Source organism: Dipodomys ordii, unplaced genomic scaffold (genome assembly GCF_000151885.1).
Source record: "Dipodomys ordii isolate 6190 unplaced genomic scaffold, Dord_2.0 Scaffold3, whole genome shotgun sequence".
NCBI lineage: Eukaryota > Metazoa > Chordata > Mammalia > Rodentia > Heteromyidae > Dipodomys > Dipodomys ordii.
The window spans coordinates 22,267,627-22,292,922 of record NW_012267219.1 but is presented as its reverse complement, the minus strand read 5'-3'; the positions used below and the strand labels follow the sequence as shown (position 1 = coordinate 22,292,922).

Genomic DNA, 25,296 nt, shown 5'->3' with positions numbered 1-25,296 from the left:
AATTATATTTTGATCCTGAAAAGTGATTGTCATAAAGCCTTGTCTTATTACTGAGAAATGCACTATATTATAGTAGATAAAGAAAGAAGGTATTTAAGGAGATCATGGCTGTTCACATAGATGCTTCTGGAAGCAGCCAACCCAGCTGATTCAGATGATAGCTGAGTTACCTGTGTACATAGAAAGTGAAAAGAAGCTTGTTCTTGGGAATTTAATTAATCCCATTTCATGCAGGTATGTCATTCTGTGATCTTCTCACAGAAAAGGCCTCAATTTTTCATGTTCAAAATAGAATTCTGAGACAGACATTCAATATCTTGTAACTTCTTCAGAATATATCTTCACATAAAAACAGTATGTGAAAATGAATCCAGTATTGTGACTATTATGATTTTTATAAAACTTCTTCTAGCCTTTATACCATTACATTACTGTTAAAGCAGTTGATGCTTAATTGCATGCCTAGTTACTTTTGGGAAATCCTAATTGTTTTTTTTTACAAATTTAATCGTTCTTATAAGTCTATTGACAGAAATAAATGAAAATATTTGTAAAAAATGCAAGTAATAAACAGTGAATATTGCATTGATATATGTATAATACATTTCAGATCTGGATTTTAATTGTCAGGTATTTTGAAAGTCTATAGCTTTTACAAATGACAAACATGGTATAAATCTTGAAAAAAATATTTCATTACCCAAATTAATAAATGATAGTAAATAGTATAAAACAAAATTATTCTTAAATAAAAGTGGGTATATATGTAAAAGACAATCAGAATAGATTTTGATTCAATAAGGTTAGTAATTAAAAATCTTTTACATTTCTAGTCATAGTTTCTATTTCTTTTCTAAGATAATTTCAGTTTGGACACTGATATAAATATTAATTTAATAATCATTTTCATATCCAAATCAGACTATGTAATGGAATGTACCAGTCAATTTATGTTGATGTTTATGTTTGAGTCTTACCCAGTCTTTTAGAACAGTGGTTCATCAAAAGTTTAAGTGACAACAGATAAATAATACTAAGATTAAATATATAATATATTCGTTCATTCTGTTGTGTTAATGGTTTGCATACATCTGGTTTTATCTTCTATACTTTGTAATAGAAATGGATCCCCATAACTACATGCAGAAAGTAGAAAACATTACAAATTTTTCTCATCCTCATTAGTTTGTCTCAAATATATATTAATAACCATATAAATAAGACAAACTAGGCATCATTTTCTTAAGTACATGTAACTATAGTTAATCAACTAGTGACTGGATAATAAAAATTTACCATTATATCAATATCAAACAAAGGAGAAAAATGTAAGTTATTGATACCTAGTGTTTTCCTTTCTTTTGTTTTTTCACATAAAATGTCAACTATCTAATGAATAAAAATTCTCTTAAATAAAGTGGGTCCATATTTTACCTTCAACAGAATACTACAGACACACAAACACACTTGAGCAAATATGTTACAAAAGTAAATATATTATAAGAATAACTAAGGCAACATCTCTTGATGTGGAACAAATGTATCCTACTGGAGGTTGTTGGACATTTAAAAATGCCACAAGACTGGAGCTTTCAATTATGTGATTACATAAAGTCCTTAATAAAACTTTTTCTAAATTTCACACGATTCTGACTATTCCAATTTACCATCATGGGAATATGGTTGGTCTATTATTTGACAGTGTTTGTGGGAGAGTAAATAGATTAGAATTGAAAGCCTCTAACTTTTTTGAAAGTGGCAAATTTGGTAGAAACTAGAATTATAGGAAATGCTAAAATAGATTTTAATGCTTTTAATTGCTTTTAATTTTAAATGCTTCAATACAATAGACATTTGAATTTTAACATAAAGTTTTAAATGTTTCATTAATATAAACATTTGAATTTTAACATGAAAGCAGCAAGAATTTTTATGTAGACCAAAGAGAATGCTGTTATTCATGTGTGCTGATTACCTGACTTTGTGTCATTTTACAAATGACAAATATGGTATAAATCTTGAAAAATAATCTTTCATTATCCAAACTAATAAATGATATAATAAATAGTATAGTAATATTGAAAATAATATAAAGCACAAAAATATTCTTAAATAGAAAATGGATATATATACACACATGTAAAAGACAAGAATAGATTTTGATTCAATAAGGTTATACTTAAAATTTTCTGTATATCACTTTTACAATAATAAATAAATAAATATAAGTTGATTTAGTGAAAACAATAGACTAGCTGGGTGCTGGTGGCTCACACCTGTAATTGTAGCTATTCAGGAGGCTAAGATCTGAGGACTGTGGCTCAAAGCCTGCCTAGGCAGAAAAATCCATGAGACTCATCTCTATTTAACCACCATAATACCAGAAGTGGCACTTTGCTTCAAAATGGTAGAGTGCTAGCCTTGAGCAAAAGAGCTGAGGGAAAGTGACCAGGCCTTGAGTTCAAGCCCCATGATCAAAAATAAAACAGAACAGAACAGAACAAAAACAAGAATGGAATACAGGAGAGGATAACACATACTACTACAGGAATACAAGTGAATAGTGATGGTTTTTACCTCATGGTGCAAATAACTGAGATTTCTATAATTATCCACACTAAAACTAAGACTCATATTTTCTTAATGTAAGGAGCAAACTATCTTTAATTCATGACCATCTACATATTTATGAATTATATTTTTACTACAAGTAATTGTACAAAGAAATTATCATTGAACAAATTTATTTATAAGTACAATGCATTCTTATCAATGTCACATCATTCTCCACATCCCTCCCAATCCATCTCCTTTCCTCAATTTTCTTAATTTCATAGAATATTATGGTTGCCTTCTGACTCCTTCCTTTTCTGTCTTTATTGGTCTAAATCCTTCCTTTTGACACCTCCCCCACTTTTCAATTGCCAGTTTCCTGGCATTCATTTTGTTAGACTATGAATTTGTATAGCACAACAAAGCATTTGCCTAACAAGTGTAATGTCCTAGGCTACACACACACACACACACACTCACACTTGAATTCTGCAGTGCAAAATAAAAATAAAAAAGAAAGAATTCTCCCCTGCAAATGCCATCTTTTGGTTAGTACATTTACATACATTTTATCCAACTCCATATGTATTTAGTTGTACAGTTACAAATTAGTTTTAGTTTTAGTTCTAGCTTTCACATATGAGAGAAAATAGTTTTATTTATTTTATCTGTCTATTTCTTGGCACTTAGGAAGGCGACAAGCAACTAATAAGGGAAACATCCACACATCAGCTGAATTCAGAACGCTATGTTCACACATTCAAGGTTTTATCTAATTTCTCAGGAACCATAAATGTCACCTACCGCTACCTAGCTGCCACACCTTTACAAAGAAAGCGTAAGTATCCTTATACTTTTAAATGGATATTGCATAAAATATTTTGTTTGAAAACAATAGCTCCATTTCAATAGCAATAAAAATTTTATGAAATTTACTACCATAATATATACTTCAAGAAGGACTTCAATATGGCTTCATCAGTTGCAAATATTCTAACAGAAAAATAATGCCAAATTTTAGTAACATCTTAACAATTTTTTGAAGTGAATAGGAGATAAGGAACCATAAAAATTACTTTAAATTAAAATTTATAACTTTTCAGAATGACAATTCCTATATTTTTGAACTGAAGGTTTGGTTTTATGACCTGCTGACAGTTTTGAAGTACTGATATTTAGAGTATTATTTTATAGGACTTTTATAACTCCTATAAACCAGATGGTTTAAAAATATAGTTTTGGAATCCAGAGTTAAGATCAAAGTACTGTCAGGTTCACATTTCCTTTCAATATTCTAAGCTAGAATCTTCTAACCTAACAGGCCATTTGAAGCACTCAAGATAGAAAACCGAGAATATTAGATTGAACATTGAGCCACTATATGGACAATCACCTAGAGGTGGGAGGGAAAAAAATCACAGCCACCTAAAATTTGTCTTCTCTCAGATGATGTCAAGAGACCTGGGCTTAAAAGATAGGAAAGAAAATAGAAGGAATGTATAGCAAGCCGGCTGTTGCGATTGTCTCAGTTGACAAGAACAACACAATTCAAGTAAGAACTGCAATAAGAGAAGATAGGTTTTTCCATGCTGTCTCCACGGTGTGACAGAAAGTGACCTAAGTGACTATGATATCATGCCTTCTGTTTCCCTAGTCTGAAGAATATGTGATTTTTTTCAAGTGTATGGGGAGGGGGACATCTAGGGAGACAGAGGCAGAGACAGAGAGAGAAAGAGTGGTTTTACATTTTTCTCAAAACTTCCTTGACTTTTCCATCATTCCATCTCCGGTTGACCCTTGACATTCTTTGGTTCATGGTAGTGTACATTAAGTCCATATCTCCATCACCCATGGTTTTGTTTTCTTCCTTTGTCCTCTCCCATTCTTGTAATGACACTGATTATCAGATTGAAAGCCCACATTGAAATCTTGGAGTAATATATTTTTTTCTTTCAATTTTTGTTTATTTTTTAAAATTGTATTTTATTGTAAAGATACAGAGGGGTGACAGTTACATGAGTAAAGCAATGAGTACTTTTCCTGTTGAGCATTGTTACCCCCTCCTTGTTCTTCCACTGTTCCTTGCCTCCCCCACTTCCCCTACTCCTCCCTGCACCCCGAAGTTGTAATGTTCATTTCCAATATTCTGTGTTGTGAGTATCCTCATTGCAATGGGTCAGCCTATGTCCTTGTTTCAGCGTTTTGTTATTCCCCTTCCCCTCCCCAAATGAGACAAATGTAGCAGGGTACCAAAACTCGAGCTGATTTGAAACTTTGGCAAAGTAGCAAGATATAAAATTAACCCTAAAAAAACAATAGCTTTCCTGTATGCCAATCATGAGAAGAGCACAGCTGAAATCAGGAAAGCAACCCCTTTTGTAATAGCCCCACACAAAAAAACTAGAAATTAACTGAAGAAGTGAAGGAACTCTATGATGAAAACTTCAAAAACCTGAAAAAGGAAATTAAAGCAGAACTAAGGAAGTAGAAAAACTTCCCAGGCTCATGGATTAGGAGGATTAACATTGTGAAAATGGCAATAGTGCTAAAGGCTATCTAAAAATTCAGTGGAATAATATATTTTAAGACTATTTTAAACTAATTATATCAGTATATACCTTGCTTCCTAATAAGGTAACATTCTTAGAGTACATCCTAATAAAGGATGGAAATCTTTCAAGTGGTCATGAAGATTCTGAAATTCGTTCAGGTGTACATGAAACAGGCATTAGTTTGGAAAAAAGAAAATTGAGCGAAGGCATAGCCTAATATATTTCAGATTTCCTAACTCCCTAACTTATAAAAAGTACAAATAATTCACAGAACACTAAGAAAGTAAACACATTTTCCATTTTAATTTTAAAACATAAGTTGTAATAGACAACACAAATTTTTAATATCTCCATGTGATAAATATGAATCTTATCATAATTAATAAAATAGCAATGATACCATTTAGATAGAACTTTGAAATAGAACTTTTAAGTAGGTTATACGTACTACATAAAAACTTCATTTTGTAAAAAGTGTTTATACAGAAGAGGTCATAATTCTCAGGTTGAGTACAGTAATGTTAATTTGGGTTCCTTTTACTTTTACTTTTCTACTTCAAATTGCTATTGTTATTAGTCTTCCCTTATTGAAATATTTTTCATTCCCCTTTTCATGATACACTTACTAATATGTGTGGGCAGAAATGCACCTTCTTTGCTCTATAACTGCAATACTACACAAAGGATAGTAGCATCACAACTTCTTTCTTGGGTCCCATTATACTTATGGAAGCCCAGCTCATCACATCAGGCCTTCCTTTCCTTATCTGCAATTGGTGTCTTATCTCAAAGACTGTTAGGTGCATTCAAAATGCTCTGACAAATAAGTTTTATAAACTTATTCTTATGTAGACTGCCTTTTGTGAGTGCATCCTATTATTGAACAGTAGTAAAACTTAGTGGTTTACAATTTAACCATGCTACTATATCACATATTACTGTTCAGTAGAAGTCAGAGTGGTAAGCTAAGCTATTTGAACAATGTGTAAGAAAAGTGGTACTTTGAAGAGCTTTCTCAGTACTATAGAAATCACTATAACTTGCAGTTGTCTATGTTAAATTAATGATCTTTTTGCATATAAACATTTACTCATTTTACTAAGGTTGATTCAAGAATTTTGTAGAGCTTTGAATCATATAAGAATAAGATCTTTAGAAATATTAAAATATACAAAATGTTAGAGACTTCTCAAATCAACTGTCCTTATTCGGTCATTTTATTCATTAAAAGCATATAGTTTCTACTTTCCGATTTTTAAATGTCTGCATAAAACTTCCACTAGCCAAACCTACTTATGAAATGTCCTTTAAAACAAATAAATCATTATTATGTTTTTAAATAATGAAATACATAATTAAGCAGTAATAAGATTGTAATTAATATCTTATTGTATTATTTCCTCATTAATAGACAAGGTAAAGTTTGTAATATAATTGTGAACTCTAGCTATGAATTCCCTGCTGCAAGTTCATTATATTAATCAAAGACAAATGAAATATTATATATGGAAAACTTAGAGATTTCTAAAATAAGTTAGTTTCCCTTTTCATTATTTGAAATTAAATTTTCAGCCATGTGAATTCCCTTCTATTTTTGCTATTTAAAATATTTTATGTGGACTGGGAAGGTGGCTCAGTGGTAGAGTGCTTGCTTTGCATGCATGAGGCCCTGGGTTCGATTCCTCAGCACCACATAAGCAGAAAGAGCCAGAAATGAAACTATAGCTCAAGTGGTAGAGTGCTAGCCTTGAGCTGAATTACTGAGGGACAGCACCCAGGCCCAGAGTTCAGTCCTCACAACTGATAGTAAAATAAAATAAAATAAAATAAATAATAAAATATTTCATGTTACCTGAACAGTGTTACATAAACATGTGTGTTATTTCATCATATGTGTTACCTAAACATGTCTGTTACCTAAATATGTATGCTTTCTTAAACATTCATACCACTTCACTTATCAGTATGAGTAAAAACAGCAACCTTAACCCATATTTGTTGTTTTCATAAACAAATATTGACAGAAATATGCCATGTATACTTGTGCATTAGACACTATACGTTTTATGTAGGAATTATCAATAATGTTAAGCCCTTTGTATTTCTAACTTATTCAAAATTATTTCCCGTATGATTTGTTTTCCTTTTGAATTATTTTGCTTAGGGTATCTAACAATTGGACTTTCATCAGTGAAACGAAAAAAAGGAAGTTATTTACTTGACACAATCAAATCCATTTTTGAGCAGTCCAGCTATGAAGAATTGAAGGAAATATCAGTAGTGGTTCTTCTAGCAGACTTTAATTCATCTTGGCGTGATCTTATGGTCCATGATATTACACAGAAATTTGCTCATCATATTATTGCAGGAAGATTAATGGTTATACATGCTCCTGAGGAATATTACCCTGTTCTGGATGGTCTTAAAAGAAACTACAATGATCCAGAAGATAGAGTCAGGTTCCGTTCCAAGCAAAATGTAGATTATGCTTTTTTGCTTAACTTTTGTGCCAATACGTCAGACTATTACGTGATGCTTGAAGACGATGTTCGATGTGCCAAAAATTTCTTAACTACTATCAAGAAAGTCATTGCATCTTTGGAAGGAACTTACTGGGTAACCCTTGAATTTTCTAAGCTTGGCTACATTGGGAAACTCTATCATTCTCATGATCTCCCACGCCTGGCACATTTTTTATTAATGTTTTATCAAGAAATGCCTTGTGACTGGCTATTGACTCATTTCCGGGGACTACTTACTCAGAAAAATGTGATCCGATTTAAGCCATCTCTCTTTCAGCACATGGGTTATTATTCATCCTACAAAGGAACTGAGAATAAGTTGAAAGATGATGACTTCGAAGAGGAATCCTTCGACATCCCTGACAATCCCCCTGCAAGTCTCTACACCAATATGAATGTGTTTGAGAATTATGACGCAAGCAAGGCCTATAGCACTGTTGATGAGTACTTCTGGGGCAAGCCGCCTTCAAGGAGAGACACATTCATCATTGTATTTCAACATCCCATTGTAATCAAAAAAATTAAAGTGACTACTGGAAGTGAGGATCGACAAAATGACATTTTGCATCATGGAACACTAGATGTTGGGCGAAAAATGGGTGTCCAACACCAAAGACAATGCAATTCTTACATAACACTAGGGGAGTTCAAAAATGGAAACTTTGAAATGTCAGATGTAAATCAAAAAGTCCCATTTGATGTACATTGTATGAGGATATTTGTTACCAAAACACAAAAGGAATGGCTAATTATTAGAAGTATTAGCATTTGGACTTCCTAGCCAATTAAATCACTATGTGCTGTTGAGGTCGGTCTTCCTGTTTCTTCTTTTGCTCCCTTCCTTTTTGTTTGTTATATTTGTATTTTTGAGGGAAAGTAATGGATGACATGTATTACAAGTTAATAGTCTTGGAAATTTTGATTTATAATTGTCAATACAATTCTACTCTAATACAACAATATTTATTATCACTTTTACAGTTGAATATCATAACATGGTTAATGTTAATTCCATTTATATTTTTAAATGTTCTTTGTTTCCTAGTTTCAACTGATTGTCCAAAGGGTGGTAGAAACTGTTTGATGCTGATCCTTTAAAAATAGTTTCCAACTATTGTCAAGAAATGGCAATTCGTTTTATAATTGGATAGGTTTTTACTAAGTACATGTGAATAGGAAGTTGGCTAGAATTCTAATTTATTGGGGTTTTTTGTAAAATTAATTTTCATTGACCTCTGTACATCTACAATGAATAGCACATCACAGATGTGGTGTCTTTACAAAAGATTTTCTTGTGTTATTATGGCTATGAAAAAAGAAAAAGAAAGATTTAAAAATATCTTTCCCCTGACTATTTATAAGAAAGGAAATGTTGTTCATTGTTTAAAAACCTTTAATTGAACACTGTTAATAAATTTTCTGTGGGAAGAAGTCTTTTTCTAGTTTCCCTTTTGCAGAAAAAAAAAGGTAAGATCAATATTTTCCAATTTTATTGGCTACCTTCTATTTAATAGAAAATTATATTTTTAAAGGCCTATAGTTCATTCAGACATTTTTGGTATATGCAGAAATTTTTTTGAAATTGATTTTATAGTTTTGTATTAAAATTTAAGTTACTGAAATGATTGCAACTGATCATATAATTTCTGGGGGAGTTCCAGATGGTGAGCAGTGCCACCTTGACATAGCTAATATAATTATATTAATATAATTATTCCATGAGGCATGTTATCGTATAGAATAATGTTAGGATGTTCCGATGAATGCTTTTGTGGTATTAAGCACACTAAACTAATATTTTAATTAAAGTCTTGCATTGGTTTTCTACAACTTCATTCAAGGAGGACACATAAGGAACAGTAAGGGGTATGAAACAATCCAAAAAGATTATGATACATTTACAGTACTTATGTCTGACAAGATATTTTCCTGAATGTCCTGATTGTGTGCGCTTACTCAAAAATTAAGAATTCATTGTATCATCAGATAACAATCCTATGTGAATATGGAATATTCACTATAACTATAGTTGATAGTCATAGCTTTATTTCAAGGTGAGCACCTCAAAAATGGACTTATTATGAAGAGAAATAGAGGGTGCTTCATATATATTTGAAGAAAAATTAACATGCATACTTGTACAGTTATGTATGTTTGCAGTACAATCTAGTGTTCATGTACATATACACATACACATATACACAGTATGAGAAAAAGAATCATTTCTTCACTTCCATCCTGAAATGCAACTCTTTGCTCATTGGTACAGTCACATATATATTAGTGTATATATATATATATGTATATATATATATATATATATATATATATAATTTCACTTATTCTCTCCAAATCAATTAAATTTGAAACTTGAGGGGAATAGTATTTTTGTAATTTTACTTACGTAATAGCTATTGTGTATTTTTGTATCCAATACCATAGTGTTAGAAAAATTTCAACCTTTAATAAGCAAGTAAATATTAATATAGTTTGTGCCACATCCAGTCTTTAATCAGTTAATAGAGATACTGCCTAGAAGCTTACATTTACTTTGATCTGGAGGAAATTTAGCAGATACCTAAAAGCATTCTGCTTTCTTGATTTTTCTACCCTGTCTTCTAAACTGGCAAATTGCACAGTTTTCTACCTATGTCTCACAGCCTGTACATAAGATTTTTTTGGTACTCAAAAGGGTAAATGGAGCATGATTATAATGCAACGTCAAAAACAAGCTTAGAATGACTACATCAACTGAGCACTCAACTTTCACATATTCTATTGGGAGTGTATTTCCAAAGATGCGCTACTGGTATCTATCAGCTTCTGGGAATGCAGCAAGGAAGCTGACTGAGGATTGAAAGTAAGTCAGATACTTACTCAGAAATTATAAATGCAAATGTGATGCCAAGAAGTCACATTTCATCTTTAGACCCTTTCACTATTAAGGCGAACCTTGGATAAGCTGGTTAGTCAAAAAAGGGTGTGTGTATGTTTCCATTACAATTTGATACTGGGTTAACTTTTGAAGGAAAAGATCAGCCGTGACAAAGAAAACTTCCCTATTAAGGAGATATTCACAAGCACTATCTTTCACAAACAAAATCGCAACATTTTTTTTTTTTGGCAGGGGGAGGACGGTCAGTCGTGGGGCTGAACTCTGGGAATGGGCACTGTCCCTCAGCACTTTACCTCAGGGCTAGCGCCCTACCACTTGAGCCACAGCACCACTTCAAGGCCTCATGTAGTGCAAGGCAAGCACTCTACCACTGAGCCACCTTCCCAGCCCAGCAACATTCTTTACGTGGCTCAATATTGTATTATATTTTTTAAAAACCCACTAGACTAAGATTCTAGTAATCTTGTCTCAGTGGCACACAAACATGCAGACTAATTACTAGATTTAACTGTACTCAATCTGTTATAAAGAATTATGATTTCTTGATTTGGCTTTTAATATTTATAAACTTGTATAAATGTATGTGTGTGGAGATATAGCTATATAAACATATATGTCCACATTACTTACTTTGTTAAAATATTTATTTCAGAGTTATGGAATGAGACATTAATTTCATGACTAATTTTAGCTGTCCACTTATTTATGATTTACTTTTTATTGTAAAAGTGCTATACAGAGGTGTTATAATTATACAAGTCAGGTAAAGGGTACATTTCTTTTTGAACAGTGTCAACTCTTCCCTTGTTTTCTCCCAGGTTTTATCCACAAATACCTCCCCGCCCCCCCACACACAAGTTGTACAGTTCAATTTCAACATACTCTAGTGAGTATCACTGCTGCATTTGTTCACCTTTCATTATTTTCAAAAAATAAGTTGTGGACAGATTTCAGGCAGAAAGCATGATGTGTACCTTACATATCTCAAGTTTCTGTACATGGTTAAGTTTGCCTACACTTAAAATTCTCCCTAAGGGAGCCTTCCTTGCACTTATGACCAGTAAAGCAAAGGAAGTTCTAAAAGCACAATTAAGTTTGGAAATAACTCTTATTTTGGAAAGCACATTTTAGCAGCAATAAGAGTGGGTATAAATAATGCATGTTGGGCTGGGATGGTGGCTTAGTGGTAGAGTGCTTGCCTTGCATGCATGTTGCCAAGGTTCGATTCCTCTGCACCACCTAAGCAGAAAAAAGCCAGAAGTGGTGCTATTGTTCAAGTAGTAGAGTGCTAGCCTTGAGCTGAGGGACAGCGCCCAGGCCCAGAGTTCAGACCCCACAACTGACTAATAATAATAATGCATGTTATGCAAGCTTCTCAGGATGCTGAGATCTGAACAATGTGGTTTGAAGCCAGCTCTGGAAGAAAAGTCTCCTATGAAATACTTACATCCAATTACCACTCAAAAGCCAAAAGTGGAGCTGTGGCTCAAAGTGGTAGAGTTCTAACCTTGAGCAAAAAGAGGGTAGGAACAGTGACCAGACTGTGAGTTCAATTCCTACAACCCACAAAAAAAAAGAAAAACAAAAACTATGTTAATGCAAACCCTTTTACATTTTCATTTGGAACTGAAACTTTGTGCAACTTATAAAGTAGGCAGTTCTCATGTAGAACAAGTAGAATAATCTTGAATTTGTAAATTGAAGTGTTGGTCAGATGTCTTTCTTAATATAATTCCAGTTAGGAGATGTGCACAGTCTATTTCTTATTGGGCCAATATTCTTTATGAATTTTTTCATGTTTTTTCATTATTTTTATTTTTTGTTGGTTGTGAGGCTTGAACTCTGGGCCTGGGCGCTGTCCCTCAGCTCTTCAGCTCATGGCCAGCACTTTACCTCTTGAGCCATAGCTCCACTTGCGTTTTTCTGAGTGGTTTATTGGAGATAAGAGTCTCCAGACTTTCCTGCCCGGGCTGGCTTTGAACCGTGATCCTCAGATCTCAGCCTCCTGAGTAGCTAGAATTACAGGCATGAGCCACCACGCCCAGCTTTTTTCATGTTATATATTTTTAAAAACCCTCTCCTATATAAAAGTGTATAAACTGAAATGTTTACAAATTATACAATGATATCTAAAATCACTTCTATTATGCACTGTAATATTCTTCATTCAATATTTGCCAATTAGCCAATGTCTGCCTTACAATAAAGGTACTTAGCCTTAACTGAAAATGCAATGCTTACCTCTCCAATAAACAAAAGAAGCAAGAAAATATATACTCAATATAATAGAATAACACACTTATTTTAACCATTATAAGATTGAGTCACAAAGTCCACTCTGATCAGTTTACCTGGAAATGAAATAAGGCAATCCAGGCACTCATCAAAAAAAAATTTTTATCCATCTCATGCATATGTAGAAGCATATGGTCCACTGGAATTTGTGTGTCTCACATATGTTACCCCAGCTACTCAAACTTGAGATTTGGAGGTTCATGTTTCAAGATGAAACTTCACCTCAACAAATAAGCCATACAACATGTTACATGCACAAAACATGGAAATATATGTAAGAGGATTTCAGTCTAATGTTTGCCCAGGCAAAAATAGGAGATCACATCTGAAAAAAGCTGAAGCTAAAATGACTTTGTGCATGCCTCAAATGGTAGAGAACTTACTCTGATTGCAAATCTCATTACACAGCTAAAAAAAAGGACAAAAAAAGAAAATAATTTGTTCTGCAAAAAAAATAACAGAGGACTACATCATAATCAGTAAAACTTATAACTCACTTTCCATGAAAACTATCAACTTGCCCAACATAATTTTGAATAATGTCATACAAGACTGTGTACATATTTTGCTAAAATAGAGATGCATTGCTGTCATTTTCATTTATTACATTCAAATATAGAAAATCTAATTTTAGCATAGAATATAACTTCTACCCCTAATTTTCCATTAAAAATACTGACCATGATTTTCTCAAGATATCTAAACATACTTTGAAAACTGAGGAAAATTGAAAGTATTTTCAAATTTCTAGAGTTGAAAATAAACTCATAAAAATATAATCCAGTATATTTATCTTCCTCCTCCTCTTCCTTTTACTTCCTTTTCTTTCTTCCTTTACTCTAGCAACAATTACTAATGCATTGGCTGATGAATTACCTGGGTAAAACTAATCAAACTTGAAAAATGGGTATTTAAGTCGTCATGTACCTTAAAATTCAATGTTAAATGTTAAATTTTCACTGCTTTGAGTTAATTTTCTGTTCAGTTTGGGATGATTCTTGTTAGGATCAAGAAGGGCCATGAAGAAATGCATTATGAGTAGTCTTTGTTCATTGTTGTTTGCTTCTAACCCTTTTCATCTATAATAGATTACATATGCTTTATCTTCTTAATACACATTAAAATTTGTATCATTATATATGTATGTGTCTGTGTACATACAGATAAATCTCTCCAACTTTGTGTGTATATGTGAATGTAAGTTGGTAAACCTATATATCTGCATACATTTGTATGGTGAACATGTTTATGATTGAATGAATATGTGTGTGAAAGAGAATAAGACAATGACAGATATGCAGAGAGACAAACACACAGGGAAAGAGGGAGACTGAAAGTACATCACATTAAACATCTGAAACTATATTTATTCATTTTTCTAGTTGTCCTTTTTCTCAACTTCATTTTGGTTATGTACCTAATTTTATACATGGCACGTTATGAAAATCAGAATGTTAGAGACTTTGTAGCCTTCAGATCCATTGTATTGTAAAAGTTTTGTCTTTAATATTTTAGAGAATTTCATCCCACTTAAAAGAGGACTTTTGAGAATTTCCAATTCACACTTTATTTTCATTTGTATCTTAGCATTTTAAAGGCAAATGGGTTACCATAAGACATTGCAAATATATAAAGATAATAAGATAGCGTGGTCCCAATATTCTACTCCCTTCCTAGTTTAGGAATTCATTCATCATAGTTACAGTAGTAACTCTATCATAGAACTCAATTCACTAATACCAAAAATTTTTGAATGTTATTTTTCCTGTCCTAAGACTTGAATTTATGGCCTAGGTACTGTCCCTAAGCTTCTTTTGCTTAAGGTAGCCCTCTACCACTTAAGCAGCAGAGCCACTTGCTTAGTAGATTTTTGGGGATAAGAGTTTCATGGACTTTTCTGACAGGGCTGGCTTCCAACTACTATCCTCAGATCTCAGCCTCCTGTGTAGCAAGGATTATAAACATGACTCACCAGCACTGGACCTTTTGAAATATTTTAATGCTCACTTTTTAGCCAGGCCATTTTTGAGGTAATTTTAGATCTCAAATATGTTTGAGAGCAAAGTATATTCAAGTATATTTGAATTATTGCTGCAGCTTCTCATTTAACCCTGTCTAGCTACTTTTCTGGGATATTTACTCAAAAGTTACAATTATTTTATAAGAATATAGTTAAAATAATCAGTGTAAACTTAATTATTCAACTTTATGATGGTTAAAATAATTACATTATTTTGTATATATTGGTAATCAAAGGAAAATAATTTTCCTGCTTCTTTTCAATTGTTGGAACAAGGTAAGGGTTTTCAGTGTTAAGGTTTGGTGTCTTGTTCTAAAGCCAACACTAGCTAACAGGGAAACATTGAATGAAGAATGTTACAGATTCTGTTATCTAGTTTTAGAGAAAAAGGCATTTGGTATGCTAAGACAGCAAGCAAATATAACAAGTATTCTAAAATTGCAGATCAACCAATTTTATGTTTAACAATAATTATGAAACATTATGAGGAGACTCCAAATTCATTCCATTATAACTACAACATACCAACAATTATTACTGTTTTGAATTTCCTGTTTAATTAGGAATTTTCATGAATTGTGCCTAACTCTGAAGAAAAAGAATTATCATCAAACATAAAAAGTATATAAAGAAACTAAGCTTTAGTAACTTTTTCAAAGTCACAGATCCAGTAAGTGACAGAGAAGAGATACTATTTCCAGGCAGCATATTTAAAAAATCTATGCTCCTACCCAATGGTATATATCACTTCCTAATTATAAGAACTTTATTGAAAATCCATATGGCTATGATGTAATTTTCTGAAAGATATGACTATATTAAAATAACGTAAAGAGCTAAAAATGAATTTAATTAATTTGTATGAAACAACTTGCTTCTATAACTTATTTTACTGCAGTCAATCCTACCCTAACTTCAGTTAAAAGAAGATAAAAAACTCAGGGGTTCAAGTTACATTAAATACTCTACAAGTTTGCAAATTCAGATTAATTAATTATATGATAGTGTTTCCTAACACCAGCACCAAATCTAATAAATTGTTAGTTTGTAAATATGGATGGAATATTTTTGGTTAGTTAGCTGAATTTTTCTTTTAATTTCAGATATTAAAAGGGAAAGGGTAGAAAATAACTTTCTGAAGTTATCAGTTTATAGATAAGCTTGATATGTAGTTAATATTCTTTCAATGGATACGGTAAGCTTCAAATTATTTGAATTACTTAGCTTTTAAAATAAATACATACAACAAGTCATTGTAGCAAAAAAATTAGCATTTATTTCATCATTTATAATAAAACTATCAATCTTCTGGAGAGGTAACAAGATTGCCTGCATAATTTATAGAAAACATATATTCTTGACTACAGAACTGTCACCCATAGATCTGAGATGTCAGTAGTAATCGACTTTTTGATGTATTTTAGTTAACATTGATTTAAATGCTGTGTGGACTCCTTTCAGAAATCCTGCAGTGAACCCTTGCCACTGTATGAAGAAAAATGGCTGTCATCATTTGTTTATAAATTCAAAATCTTAAGGTTGGAGCTAAATAAGTTTTACCAGCTATACAATAGAGATTTGGCAAAATCCAAACCATGTTAGTAAAATCTCAGTCCTGGGGCTTTTTACACTCTATTTTTCTGTGCAGATTCCCTAAATTATTGCATTTTTAATTCTGATTATTCATGTCACTAAGAAAGCATTGTACCCATTTCTGAGCTATTATTAACATTTGTCATAATTGTTCATAGTTTCCAGATACCAGTGTTTTGGTTTTTTTTTATCCCTGCAAATTATGCCAGAATTTAGAAGCAATTCTAAAATCCTTCATTTAACCAGGTTGCAAAAATTGGAAGAGAAAAATGTAATCGTAGATTATGGAGTTGCCTTGAAAATAGTATCTTGCTGCTTTGCTGAGTTTGTACAGACTCTTTGCCTATACTCCTAATGCACTTGAGTCTTGTTTTAGAGAGGGTCTTGCTTATACAGTTCAAGCTGACCCATAACTTTCAGTTCTCTTGGCTTCAGCCTCATCAATGCTGGAATTACAGTCATGTACCACCACACAATTTATCCATTTTTGGTATGTGGGTTTTTTGATATTTTTCTTTTTTTTATCATCTTTATTAGCTTATAACTATTGTACAAAATAATGAATTTCATTGTGACTATTTCACACAGTCATTGTTATGAGTTCTGACATATGCCTTCATTAATTATAAATTTTACAAATATGCATTTAAACTCATTAAATCTAACAGTGACCTATTTTTCAGTTAGTTAAAATACAAGAGGATAAATGGCAAATGATTCCAATTTACTGCTGCTTGTTAAGTTAATACTTTCTTCTTATCAAATATACTCACATAAAACAGAAAGAGAAAGACAATCACTTTTTTCTATAATGGATAATTTTTCAAAAAATATATAAAAGTTGGACTATTCTGACATATATATATTCAATTAATCATAGCCAACAAAATCCAAAATATTAATTTGTGTTTTTTCTTATAGGAAATGAGAACTTAAAAACATATCTCATTTTCAAATTTCAGATGACAGAGCACAAACACAAAGGCTTGCTCTAAGTGCATAAAGTGTTAAAGTTCATTGATAAGGGATTTTGATATATATTCCTATTATTGAAATAGACTATTTATAAATACATATAAAGTGCCATGACTCTTACAAAGGGCTATTTAAATCTAAAGAGACAATAACAGTAAATTATGTACACATACATAAATATGACACATGTAGGTTCATATCATGCCTATATAATATATTGTCAATGTTACATGGTTAAAGAGAAAAAGTTCCACTTAATCGAATTCACTTAAAAAAGTGAAATCACTTGATCATTTTGAGATTATCAAATGCATTATTCTGATGTTTTTTCTTACTCAAAATATATTTTATTTCACAATGTCGAGCGCTAAAAGGCAGTATATTTTTATATAATTTGATGCTTATTTCTGATAAAATTATGGATCAAATTCGAGTCCTGTGCTTGCAAGAACTTTCTCTACCACTTGAGTCATACCCACATAACTAAGGATTTAAAGTCAATTTTCCTCTTGTTCTCAGAGACAGTTTTTAATTTGATCTATATAAAATTAGAGTTTGAGATAACTTGTTTGTATCACTTTTTCTCTGTGCAAATATTAAGCTTGAAGTAACAGGTTTGTATACTTAAAACGTAGACTTCTTATAACTTTTTTTTTTTTTGGTCGGTCGTGGGGCTTGAACTCTGGGCCTGGGTGCTATCCCTATGCTCTTCAGCTCAAGGTGAGCTCTCTACCGCTTGAGCCACAGCACCACTTCCAGTTTTCTGGTGGTTAACTGGAGATAAGAGTCGCACGCACTTATCTGCCTGGGCTGGCTTTGAACCGTGATCCTCAGAGCTCAGCCTCCTGAGTAGCTAGGATTACAGGCGTGAGCCACCAGCACCAGGCTTTCTTATAACTTTAGAATACTAAGGCAACCAATTTAATCTCAACTTCTTTTGAATAATATAAAATTAACTCTTTTTTTCCTAATAAGAAATGTATTGTGATCTTAGGAAAATATCATTTAAATCAAAGAATTTATAGATACATATACATAATTAACAGATTACATATATGTAATTGACAATGAAGAATATTTCACAAACTTGTTCAATGATTTAGTGTTAATACCGTCAATTGAAACATGTCAGTGCTATTTTTTAAATTTCTGAAGACAAATATTCTGCACCATTCCTCATGTTTATGAATGAAAAAAATGGATGTTAAAAGAAAAAAACTGGGATGGGAAGGTGGATTAGTGGTAGAGTGCTTGCCTTGCATGTCTGAGGCCCTGGGTTCGATTCCTCAGCAACACATAAACAGAAAAAGCTGGAAGTGGTGCTGTGGCTCAAGTGGTAGAGCACTAGCCTTGAGCTGAAGAGCTAAGGGACAGTGCCCATGCCCAGAGTTCAGCCCCACGACTGACAAAAAAAAAAGAAAGAAATGAAGAAATAAAGAAAAACAAAGATAGAATCTCTTTTTTTTTTGTTAAATAGGTAGACACACAGTCAAATAATATAATCAAGTTCAGTGGTCTCATTAAATAATAATAAAGATAAAAATAAACCACCGTGGTTAAATACCCATATGTTTGTGGGTCCTAAAACTCATGGGAGATACATTGGGAGAGAGAAAGACAGACCGACAGACAGAGACAGAGAGAGACAGAGAGACAGAGACAGAGAGAGATGCATAGATAAATACATAGAGGTATATGACAAGTTTAGATTAAAGGAACTTGCAGCCTTATCCATCACTTCAGCAAAATAATTGTAAATGAGAATTTGTGGCCAAACACAATGAAGAAAAAGATGTAAGAATTATTAGGGACAATTCTTTAAGTTAATAATATAAGTCTAAAGACTTCCTTCAGTTCTGTCTTGTTACTACTGTTAGAAATGATTTTGTTTGAGGTTCAGCATCTCACTTTCATTAAAAATCTGTTCTCCTCTCTATCTCTCGCTGTCTTTTGTTTTAGGAAGTCCCAAGTGTACAATGTTAATAATATTTAACAAATATCTGGAAAAGTTAATAGCAGTATTTTTATTAGTCATGCAATCTTAACTTTCATAGCCTTATTTTAACTGAAGGCAAGCATATCTATAGCAGTCAAGGCCCACTCCATGATCTTTAGCCTTCAGTGAGAGGAAGGACTCACAACCCTCATGTAACACACAGTAAAGCTCCAAAGTACCCAGAATACCACAAGTATGTTCACTCTTTATTTGCAATTCTCAAAGGATTTCTGCAGCCTCCTGATGTTAGCTAAATTTTACTTTAGTAAATGGAATTTAGGTTTCATCTCACTGTTGTGATGTCTTACAGGGGTGGGAGGAAAAGACGGGGAACTTTTAATAAATCAGATTACCTGGATGGCCACACTTACTTATCCATATGTCAATCTCAGTAGGAAAAGAAAACATTGCCTATAGTGGTTTCTTCATTACCCCAGAAATGTCAAAAGAAACAGGTTAAAAAGTTAAACCAAGCTAAAACACGGTACAGGAAGAGGAGGAATGTGATTCTCAAAGAAGCAGCAATTATTCTGGAAAAATCAAAGGAGAGCATAGTATCTTCATAAATAGTTAATAGTCTCTTACTCAGCAAACAAGGAATATTTACTGAAACTTTTGGTTTTCTTTAGCTGGATTTACTTACACTTCCAATCACAGGAAGTCAAGATAACTATCTTTAAAATGTTGCTTAAGAGTACATTTCTTGGTAGAAGGATTTCTAAAATCACCCCTCTCAGGAAGCTAGATAAATAGAACATACACAGACTTGGAGAAGATCTTCATATTCACACAAAATACAAAGGTCACATATCTAAAATATACTGAGAGCTCAAAAAATAAATCCCCCAAAAACAAATCTTCAAAGAAACAACTATCCCCATTAGCAAGGGGGCTAAAGAATTAAAAAGACTTCTCTATAGAGAAAATAAGAATGGGCAATAGAAACATGAAGAAATGTGCAAATCAAAACAACATTGAGATTCTACCTCACCCCAGTTAGAATGGCCATTATAAGAATTCTAATAACAACAGATGCTGGCAGGGCCATGACCAAAAGGGTACTGCATTGTTGGTGGGAGTAGAAACTTGTTCAACCACTCTGGAAAGCAGTATGGAGGTTCCTCAAAAGATTAAACATAGTGCTTCCCTATGACCCAGCAATCCCACTTCCGGCATTTACCCAAATGACCAGAAACAAGGCCATACTAAAGCTACCAGCACGATCATGTTCAATGAGGCATTATTTACCATAGCTAAGACCCAGATGTCCCTCAACAGATGAGTGGATCAAGTATATATATGTATATATATATATATATATATATATACATATATACATACACACACATGCATACACCATGCAATTCTATGCTTCCATCAGAAAGAACATCGTTGCCTCATTCATAAAGAAATGGAAAGGCTTGGGAAAAAAGTTGTATTATTGAAGTAAGCCAGATCTAAAGAAACACAGACTCCATGGTTTCCTTCATTTATAATAATTAGTATATGTCTAGGTTAGTTCTAGAAGAGGATTACAATAGGTCAATAGCTATGTGTGTATGACCATATGGGATGAAAGCTAAATGAACTCCAAGATGTGGAAACAAAAAGTTCTTATTATATCCGTTATGCAGTTATTTCTATATTTTTGTGTGTGTTAAATTTCTGTACACTTTGTCCTGTATATATAAGTTTATCTGATCCACGGAAGGGAAATTGAATCACAAACACAGACTAAAGATGAGCTAAGGCAACAACGATACTAACTAGACACTGTATTGAAAACGAATTTTACAATTTGGAAGAAAAGGGAGTGAAGAGGGATAAGTGAGAGAAAATGAGGGAAGGGGTAACAGTGGTTACAAAGAAATGTGCTCATTACCTTACTTACGTAGCTGTAACACACTTGTTCTTTGCCTTTACAATAAAGATAAAAAATAAAAAAATAAACAGCCTTCTCCCATACTGGAATAATTATTATCCTTCCTTCCCTTCTTTTTTTTCTTCTTCCTCCTCCCCTCCCTCTCCTTCTCCTCCTTCTCCTTCCCCTTCCCCTCCCCCTCCTACTCCCCCTAGCTTTTCCTCTATCTCTTCTCCCCCCTCGCTATCCTCCTTTCCCCTCCCCTCCCCGCCAAGGTCGGTCCTCCCCCTCCCCTCCCTCTCCCCCTCATCCCCTCCTCCTCCTCCTCCACCCCCTCCTCCTCCTCCTCCTCCCTCTTCTTTGCAAGTCCTGGGGCTTGAATTCAGGAATTGAACATGGTTCAATTAGCTTTTTCGCTCAAGCTAGCACTCTATCACTTGATCTACAGACACATTTGATTTTTGGGAAACCTATTAGATATGAGTCTCACGGAGTTTCCTGCCCAGGCCATCTTCAAACCACGATCCTCAGATCTCATATTCTTGAGTAGCTAAGATTATAGGCCTGAGCCACCAGTACCCAGCAATTCTGTGTATTCTATGCGATTACCACATCCTCAAGTAAACATGAAGAAAATGCATTCTTCATTTCCTTTACTATTTTGTAAAACAGAAAAAAATGCCTGGAGTTAAATGAATTTTGAAATGAACCAATTATTTAAAGGATAACTTGACAGTAATGCACAGAAGAGAAGGATCTTAGTATTTAGTATCTGTTTGCAAAACAATCTTATTCATGAATCTAATCGATTTTTAATCTTTGCAAATTATTGTGTAAAATCCCTAAATAGTGATTTTCTTTTTGTTTAAACAACAATAATTTTATGTAACTTGGATTTTAACACATAGTTTCGCTTTCAACTTGTTTGATTGTGGTAACTCATATATCTTACTTATTATCTGGTAAATAGCAAAAGAAATAATTAAATTACTGTAGAGTAATTTTTATGTATGTTATACCCTTGGTATGCTTTGTAATATTCATTTTCTGGGTGTATCCTTTGGTTTTCTGTTCGTATTCATAAATGCATATTTTTATTGCCTTATATGTGTTAGGGCTTTAGCTCAGCAGAAAAGCAATTGCCTAACAAGTTTGGTCTTCAACTCTGAAAACAAGATCCCCCTATTAGTATTTCATTTTCTCTTATATATGTTGTAGGTTTTTACTATGTGTACAATGTGCACAGTTAACATATGATGTAGTGCATACTTTTCTTAAGTGTTCTCTTTGCCATTACTCTCACCCCATATACACTGGAAAACCTCTGAATCTTCCATATCAATGATGAGACTTTGACTGCATTATCCATGCCATTAGACAACCAGGAGCTCCAGGAATACCTATTCATGCCTTCTCAGTAGACTAGGAACATTGATTATCACATTAAGGAACCATACCTTTTGACAAACAATAATCACATGGTATTTCCAACCACTTATTTGTAGACAATCAAATACAGAGATCTTCTGCACAGAATTGATGCTCCATGAAAGAACTTTGCACAATCATCACTAGATCATTCTCAATGTAGAGTGAATTGTTGTCATGATACACAAGTTTTCTGGTAAAATATCTATTCATTCATCATATTATCATAAAGTTACAACCACTGTTCAGTAGGTGAGTATTAGGAGGATTTCCAGGTAATCTGGGCAATTATTGAAAACTCCATCTCTACAAACTGAACATGTTGGTGTGTGACTAAACCATATAGGATATATAAGTGGTAGAGTGGTTCAAGGCCAGTCTGGGCATAAAAGCATGAGGCCTTATTGGAACAAGAAAAAGAAAGGAAGGAAAAAAAGGAAGGGAGGAAAGAGAGGGGGAAGGAGAGAGGGAAGGGGAGAGGAAAGGAAAGCAGAGAGGAAAGAAGAGAGGGAGGGAAGGAGGGATTGAAGGAGAGAGGGAGGGAGAAAGGAGAGATTAAAGAACCAATGCAACAGAGATACTCACAAGACAGTATGTTGGAAATGAACTTTACAACTTGTGGCGGGGAGGGGGATTTGAGGGCAGGAAAGTGGGAAACACATGGGGGAGGAGATAACAATACTTGGCAAGAAATGTGCTCACTACCTTACGCATGTAACTGTAACTCCTCTGTACATCACCTTGACAATAAAATTAAATAAAAAAGAAATAAAAGACTAGAAAAGAAAGTAAAAAGTTAGATTTAATTTCATATGTTTACTTCAGCTCTTCTTAGTGTATCTGACACAGACAATTTCTCAAGGTAATGTGCATATAATGACAAGCAACGGAATTGTTTTAGAGATCTTAAGACATAAAAAAGGGTTGATGATGGTAGAGGATGAATACAGGTAAAAAGTAAATTATGTATACAGGTCAAACTCTCTTGATTATAATGGAATAATATAGTCATTACCACATCCCCAAACACCTTTCTTTTCGTTTCTCTGAACTGAAAGTGACAGACAAGTGAGTTATCTAAATGCTCATATAAGGCATTTATTTGAGCCCATAAAATCTGATTTGATCATTTAATTTCTTTTTGGTAATAAGATTATAAAAAGTTCAGTATTCAAGGCTCCTAAACAATGCTCAAGCTGTTGACAGGCTCAAGAATTATTGTAAAGTCATGGAGTTAAGATTCCATAGGTCATACTTTGTAAATCTGACAGAAACAGAATGGAATGCTAATGAAAGTCAACAACCATTTCTCTACCTGCTCCCAATTTGTAACTTGTGCCCTGATGCCATATATATTGCAGAAAGAATATTGCTATCTAATTTATAATCAGAAAGTCATTGGAGTGGCTATGGCTTGTTCTTTAAAGAGGTAGTAGGTTTACTGTCTGATGCAAAAACACATACTGTCCTGGAAAAGTGCACAAATAAAGCAATTTTCTTTTAAGTTGTGTCATTTTATGAAATGAAATGTCACACATTCTATCAAGCCAGTCCTTGGTCACATCTCATGCAAGAACACAAAAAGAATCAACCAGTGGGTACTGCACCATCAAATAACTCTAATTTGGTGATACATATGATTTGTTATAATAAGAAAGGAGAGTTTTGCCAGTGGAGCCTTTCACATCACATCAAGATACTGGGTTTTTTGTTGTTGTTCTTCTTCTTTTGGCTTAGCTTAATTTAAAAAGAAGTGATTGTCTGGGCTCATTCACATTATATCCAAATTATCAAAAATTGTCCATCCCACCCAATCCTATTAATCACTTTAAAGTTACTCCCAAATAGACTATAATGTGGGCCAATTTACCTAGGAGTGTCACCCAAAGTGAGAAAGAATTATCATTGTTCAAAGTGTTTGAAAATTAAAGGAGCTGGGGGAGAAAGGGAATGATTTATGAACTGGCTTGTGAAGAGACTGCCCTCTGATTAATGTGATTTTTCAGTTATTTTTCTCACTTCTTTGAAACTATAAATAAGTGTGATCTGTATTGTTATTTTAGTTTCACCAGTAAAGACAGTACTTAGGAGAGGGGCTAGGATTTCTATTTAAGATTCTTCCTTCCCTGTCAATTTCTTCTCTAAAATGAGTTGTCCTGGATCCTAGTTCTGATTCTTTCACTCAGTGAGAAAGTCACATTTCTCTTTGGTTTTAACTATCCTTGTCTATATATTGAGGCTTTAAGACAAATATATTTCATCAACATTTTTCTAAGCAGTAACTTGTCCTTGATTGAAATGAGTACATGGAACCAATGAGTGAGATACTATAATCATCAGATTAGCAAAATTTTAAATGTAGGAAAACAAGCTCTGTTGAACATTGACCCCTAAACAGAAAACAGAGTAGTCAATACAACAAATTTCTTTGTTAATGAATTACATTTTGGAAAGCAATTTTGTACCAATCTTCAAAATATTACTGTAGGATATAGGATACAGGATATATGTATTGAATATATGTAGGATAAAAATTTTAAAAAGAATATATATAGGATATAGGAGATGTGTGTGTGTGTGTGTGTGTGTGTGTGTGTGTGTGTGT

The 25,296-nt window shown here is 33.2% G+C and overlaps 1 protein-coding gene across 2 annotated transcripts in view; it reads left to right on the top strand.

Annotated features, from left to right (window-relative positions):
• The window catches only part of Mgat4c (MGAT4 family, member C), a 195,771-nt gene extending 187,339 nt beyond the window's left edge, over nt 1-8,432 (top strand). For both annotated transcript variants that reach the window (XM_013017927.1, XM_013017919.1), the window contains exons 5-6: nt 3,244-3,391; nt 7,270-8,432. In XM_013017927.1, the coding sequence (XP_012873381.1) occupies nt 3,244-3,391; nt 7,270-8,408 (1,287 nt within the window). In that variant the 3' untranslated portion in view covers nt 8,409-8,432. The remainder of the gene's footprint in view (nt 1-3,243; nt 3,392-7,269) is intronic.
• The last annotated feature ends 16,864 nt before the right edge of the window (nt 8,433-25,296 follow it).